At 45.7% G+C, this 6574-nt stretch overlaps 1 protein-coding gene across 2 annotated transcripts in view; it reads right to left on the reverse strand.

The window, feature by feature from the left end:
* Nucleotides 1-5521, reverse strand: part of LOC113966548 (solute carrier family 25 member 33-like) — an 8524-nt gene extending 3003 nt beyond the window's left edge. Inside the window, exons 1-5 of one of the 2 annotated variants that reach the window (XM_027681415.1) lie at nucleotides 5452-5484; nucleotides 3403-3465; nucleotides 1067-1243; nucleotides 427-504; nucleotides 9-109 (exon numbers count right to left, since the gene is read on the reverse strand). In XM_027681415.1, the coding sequence (XP_027537216.1) occupies nucleotides 9-109; nucleotides 427-504; nucleotides 1067-1125 (238 nt within the window). In that variant the 5' untranslated portion in view covers nucleotides 1126-1243; nucleotides 3403-3465; nucleotides 5452-5484. Of the gene's footprint in view, nucleotides 1-8; nucleotides 110-426; nucleotides 505-1066; nucleotides 1244-3402; nucleotides 3466-5451 lie in introns of both variants that reach the window. The other variant, XM_027681414.1, reaches the window with a different exon arrangement.
* Between the last annotated feature and the right edge of the window lie 1053 nt (nucleotides 5522-6574).

Consider the following 6574-nt stretch of genomic DNA (forward strand, 5'->3'; position numbering starts at 1 on the left):
AGGCTCACCTGCAAAGGCTGCTGCTAGTATGTGTACCTTCTTGGACTCAGGTACAAGGATAGCATTGAGCCTCTCCTTAATACCAGAATAGGCAGCAAAATATATAGCCCTGGTTGGAAAGAAATACAGAAGAGGTTACAGCTCCTGTATGAAGAGCAGAGACATTGCTGTGGGTCTCACTCCAACTTTTCTTAGTCCCAGCACAGGTTTATCAGATTTGTTTTGTGACATCAGATAACATTTAATCCAGGCCCACAGCAATCATCTTAATACTATGATCTGAAGCTCCAGAAAATGTCTGTGTGAAGGGGTCCTGTGGCACATAAGCACAAGACTCAGACTGCTTTCAGAATGTGGAGCAATAGCTATCACAGAGGTCCCTTAAAAACCGTATAACCTGAGCCATTGTCACGGAGCAGTACTCACCGGGAAGGAGCAACCCCAGCAAGGTTTGGACCCAGACCTCGGAATAGGGATCGCAGGCCTTCCTTCTCAAGGATGGCCCTACAGAAGAAAATGAACAGAAAAATCAGCAGAATAACTAAGCTAGGGGCTCTCCTGTTTCTCCTCCTTCTTTGTTCTTCAGAATTTTTTGTAGCATCCTCTCCTCACCTCCCATGTTATCCTTTTTCTGCCCTGCTCTCATTTTCTCTCCAACCACTTCTCTCTCCTTCAGTCATAGAATCATACAACGGTTTGGGTTGGAAGGGACCTTAAAGGTCATCTAGTTCCAACCCCCCTACCATGGGCAGGGACACTTTCCAGCAGTCATTTCTTCGTACCCTTGCTGACACCATCTTTCTGGGTCTGATCAAACCACTAGCTCAGAAATTCCTCACAGTCTCCAAAGCTGCCTTGCAGATAGCTTTGTTCAAAGCACAGATCAATGGTGAGAAGCAGATGTACCCGTGCTCTCATGAAATCTTCTGTCACACTCACAGTATCCAGAGCCTCAGCTCAAACGCTATTTCCATTTCTTTCTCTCTCTCCCCCCCTCAACCCCTTCAACTGATGGCCAACTCTCACCTCCCTGGTGCTAACATGCACATTGCTCTATCCTACTCACCTCAGCAACTTGAGCACTCCAGGAGATGGTGGGGTGGGATTAATCATCCTCACACTCATCCCCGGCAGCTGTACCTCTGAGAGGCACAGAGGCCGCAGTGCCAGCTGGGATGACTGTAAACGTGTCTTCACCACTTCCAGGGGACAGGTCAGGATGGCTCCAGCTGTGCCACCACATCTAGGGCAAAAAAGCACACTTAAGAATGACTTCTGTGCCATAATAGGCAAGAAGGGCAATAGGGCAATAATTCTGACCCTGCTTGTCCACAACTTCTCCCCTCTAGGAGAAGAGGTAGGCTAGGTATCCCAGCCTGCGTCACACATGACCTCCTACTCTGACACTGATTAACGTAATAACAGCTGAGCCTGGGACATCATCTGGCAGCCTCACTCTGAAAACTTACTCAGTATTTGACACAAAGAGTCCCAAGTCCATAGGGACTCAGCAGTCCCCCAGAGAAAATATTTCTGCTGCCCAACCTCACAGCAATGCTCTCTGCTGAGATCACCAGGCACCATGCCTCAACCTCTCCACAGCCGCCCAGGCTCAGAGAGGGGCAGCACAAAACTCCCCCACCCCTCAGCCTACCTGTGTCTTCAACCCATAACCCATTCACATTCCCAAATTTGCAAGGCCCTGCAAGCAAGATCTGTATTTTCTGCCAATAGCCAGGCTTACCCCAAGCCTGACTTGCTTAATGACCGACGACCCTGACCTTCAGCAGACAGAAGTTATTTCTGGAACTCGTGAGCCATCATCATCAATCAGTCTAGTCACACTGCAGGAATGCTGGAAGGACACATATTCCTTTTTTCCCTTTCTACCACCCAGGGACAAGTTAGAACCATTGGTTCTCTGCTTCTGCCCCTTCAGATCCTTAGACTCCGTTCTAGAAGAACTCTGTTCTTCTAGGGGATGCTCAGTACCTGAAAGACCACTTTGAGATGAATTTGCATGTAACAGCCATGCAAGAGGCTTTGAAAATGAACAATTTTTCACGTGCTACAGCCAAAGCTGCTTTGTTTCACAAGAGATGGAGGCTTAAAAAAAAAAGCTTACTGTGCTCCAAAGAAAGAAAAGCCAACCAAAGAACTATAAGATGTCAGGTATATCAACAGAATTACATGTGACCATACAGGACAGCAAATGGCTATAGTTCTGAAGAATTATTTCGAAAAAGTCTATAGAGCTCAGCACACATATACATTGTTCTCCCAGGCTTTGCTCCCAGGGCTTCATTTATTATTGCCTACAGGTTAGGGAGGGGAAACAAAAGAAAGAGGCCCTGGATGCCTATTGCAATGATGTCCAAGAGTTGAAGATGTCTCAACTAGAATATTTTCAGATAATGATGTCAGCAACTAGTATGCTATTCCATAACACTCATGCTGCTTTATCAAGCCCTTGGCAGATCTACACAGTGGTGATGAATTGCAGAGCAGCCAATCAGCAGCAATTTCCCTTAGGAGATATGATGAGCGGTGGGAGTCTGGGAACATGACCCAAGAATTTAACTCCAGCTCAGAAGACAACACAAAGTAGAGCAGTAAACATTCTGGCTTAGATTCTCTGGATGAACAAGCTGATCAAACACAGACTCCAAGACATAGCCTACATAGCAATTCAGGAGTTGCATGAGGCAAGGTCTCCTTTTATAAAGGTCATGTTGATTCTGCCCATATAGACCATATTCACTCAGGGGCCCAACAGTCCTGTTACTTACCATAGTTTCCACTGATTTGTCTGATACAGGCTCCAGACTTACATGCCTGTTGTTTTCCTGATCAGAAGGGTAGTTTCCAGTTCAGGAGAAGATTGAGCACACTGGTGACATATTAAGATGTCTAAAAGGTCTGAATAGACCAGTTTCAACTTTTTATCTAAGAGCTGAGCAAACACTACAACAGGACAACATTTAGAGAAGCAATTGCTTGGTATACTAAAAATTCTTCTCTCTAACAGTCCATAAGAAGGTACAACTCTATGTAATGTTCTTCTAATATCTCGTTTCTTCAAAAGTCCCTACCTGCGATGGTCAGGATATGAGTTTGAACCCACGCTTCCAGTATATATAAAAGCTTCCTGAGTTCAGTTCCTCAAGCTACTGATACATACAGTTAGTCAACAGAGAAGAATTATAAAAGCAATAAGAGTTTAAAAAATTGTTACTCCTTAGCATGGTGGTAATTTAATCAGCAGTAAGAGAGTTCAAGGTGAATGGGGACCTCTGACCCACTATGGCTCAATGGCGAAGACTAAAGAGGAGCAAAGAACACTCAAAGCCAAGGAAATGAGGTGTACTAAAACTAGAACAGATCTCAACTATGTTGTCTTACCATGAACTACATGATGATACAGCTGCTCACAGTGTATGAAAGGTATAAGTCTGCAAAATTCTTCTGTTTCAGGAGAAATGGAAAATTATGTGTCATTAGTCTAGAAGCAGAAACAAAAGCAATTCCTGCAAAATATGATGAAGAGCAGCAGTCGACAACCAGTACAACATGTACTCAGAGAAAAGCAGTGGCAAAAAGAGCTAACTGAAGAAGGCAGGTAATTTTACCTTAGAAAATAGTACTTGCCTTAGATGTTGCTTTCACATTTTAAAAGGAAAACTGGAAAGTCTCAAGTGACAGAAAAAGAAGATTATCTGAGAAATACAAAAACCACCGTCAACATTTTTTCAGTGATCTGAAAAGTGTCTGAGCGCATGCACAGAGGTGACAGGGTTTACTCGTAATTCTAAGTTTAGCTCTCTCTTAGGCTAGTCAAAAATTGAGATGGCTTGAAGATCTTCATTTAAAAATAACAATGCTAGGTCACACAACTCTATAATTAAACCGGGCTTCTGCCTAGGACACGGGCAAATAAAGGTCACCTAGAAAAGAGTAGGAGAAATACTCATCTCCAGAACGCTTTCCCAGCTTCCTGCAATTTTTAGTTCAGGGATTTCCCCAGCCAGAAATGTTGCCTTGCTTTTAATAGCCTTCAACACATTCTTTTTCATTCATCTTTTTAAAATGCTTTCTGGACACATAAAAAGCCTTTAGGCCCTACTATCCTGTGGCCAGGAGTTCCACAGTTTAGCCACACGCTGTGTTAAGAACGATGTTCTTTCATTAGTTTTGAACAAACCCTTCACAAGTTTTGTTTGATGGTCCCCAGTTCTTGCACTAGAAGATAAAGTGAACAACTGTTCCTCATGAATGAGATCCTGTTTCATTAAGTAAAACAATAATATTAACTATATATGGCAGCAATAAGCTGAACTTCTCAATCATTTCTTACTTTATTATCCCTTGGGTTTTAATTAATTGTAATTCAAGGATTATTGCTTAATGGAAGAAGACAGGATACAGACCGACAAAGTTCCACTAGTGACATTCTTGTCACTACCCAAACTCTCATAGTTTTTCAGTAACCAAGGTGGAAAATGAGGATGAGGAAAGGCTTAAGAAGAAAGCTAAGAAATAAGAATACACTGAGAAAGGCTAAGATGCAGTAACTATATAGTTCAAAGGATAAATTAATAAAAGAGAATAACATATACAACATAACACTGGGAACAGAGAGGGTAAGTACATATAAACAAAGATTGCCATAGTATAACAACTGCATTAGCTGTAGAAAACCGAAAATTTGCTAATTAAGAGCAATTAAATAATCGTGCGTTATTGCACGTGCTGTATCACAGGTTTCACTGTCACACGGACTCCAGCGGGCTGGTGGGATTTGGAAAGGCATTAGGTGGCTGCCTAAGCGAGGGACTTCTGCAGTTACTCAGAAAAGTCCAGAGGACCACAATTATCTTCTGCTTTAGGGCATCAAAAACTTGAAGCTCATTGTTTTGAGACTTTAAAGAGAGAAAGGGCGAAACGCCACTTGAGAAGGGACTTGCTCAAGGGCACGCTTCGAATTCAGAGAGGCACTGCTGGGATCCAACCACTTGACTCACCAGAATCAGCCGCACTATTTAAAGCCAGAAAAGACACGCAGGAATGCCAGCCATGCGATGCTGGAGAGCTGGCTACTCTCCCAAAAACATGGATGCTCCACCATTTGCTCCGCTGGAGAGGCCTCGTGGCGCCTCTCATCCCCCCAGTTCAGTTCCTCGCTTCCCTTGCCCCCCATCCCCGGCAAGCTCAGGCTGGATGAAACTCCACGTCCCGCAGGGAGGCTCCCCTTCTTCCCAAACTGCAGAGCCAGACATTCACCCCGGCGCTGCGCGGCTGCTCCAGGACAATGAGCCCACACGCGAACCCGGCACGGCCAGGACGGCGCGGGCGAGGATCGCGGGGCAGGGGCAGCGCGGAGGCTCCTCTCCCGCGGCTCCTCCCCGGAGCAAAGCCCAGGGCCCGCTGGCCGCGCGTCCCGGGGCCACTCACCCTCCGGCGACCAGATGCAGCAGCGTGCTGTGCTGCTCCATGGCTTCGCTGCCTCTGCCCGCCCGGCGCCGCCCCGGGCCCCCGCCGGGCCCCCGCCGGGCCCGCCCGCAGCCCCGCATTGGCTCCGAGCCGGACGCGGGAGGAGCCCGCGGGAGAGGCGGCCGGGGCGCTGGATGGGGATTAGGGTTTCCGTCCTTACAGATTTCAGGGTGCTAATTCACACAGCTCACAAAGCTCCTTTTGCCCGGCCCGCAGGGTCTTCCATGAAAAAAAAAAAGAGAAGAACAACATCCCCACGCACACCACCACCGCCCAAGCCCACGCAGCCAAACAAACTTGTATTTGTTTTGCAATTAGGGGAGCCAAGGCAGAGTGCCAAACTAATTTTTTTTTTTTTTTTGACTACAGGGAAGTGACGGGTCCAGGAGCAGAGTCAAGTCGTTCCTGACTCCCATTGTTGCTCACAGGACCCACAGATGCTTCCTTGGATGTTTGGGTTCATATGAAAACAGGTCAGTGCTCTCTAGACAAAAAACACACCCAAATTAGACCCATGATTTTGAAGTCTGAAGGGTCAGTGTGTCAAAGATGGGAAATAGTCAGGGCCAAAAGATCCTCTGTTGCTTTTGCAAATGCACAGTTTCAGAGCGTGTCAGAATTCATCATCTTCCTTACAAAAAACAGAACGTACATCAACATCATGCTGTTGCCAAAAAGGCACACATCATATCAGTTTATGTGTTTAGAAGAATAGCCTGTAGGTCAGATGAAACAAGCTGTCAGATCAACTCTGTACTGCTGTGACTTCACTCACAGCACCAAGTGGCACAGGACTGAGTGTCCAGTTTGCACACATGCTGCTACAACACAGGCAAACAAGTGGAAGTGAACCTGCAGAGGGGAATAACTACTTTGGCCATCTAAGCAGAAGGATTGCAAAAAAATGAAGTGTTTAGTCTAGAGAACAAAGAATTGAGGGAGACATGGCAACTGACTCCAATTAAATACAAAGATACGTCAAAAAGGAAATGAGTACCTTATCTGTGGTGGAGAAGAGCAGAACTATCAGCTCATCAATAGTGCCTGTCACTACACGGGCAATAAGGGGAAGACCAGTAAAAAG

This window comes from Neopelma chrysocephalum, unplaced genomic scaffold, assembly GCF_003984885.1.
Source record: "Neopelma chrysocephalum unplaced genomic scaffold, ASM398488v2 Primary Assembly neopelma1_60, whole genome shotgun sequence".
Lineage (NCBI taxonomy): Eukaryota > Metazoa > Chordata > Aves > Passeriformes > Pipridae > Neopelma > Neopelma chrysocephalum.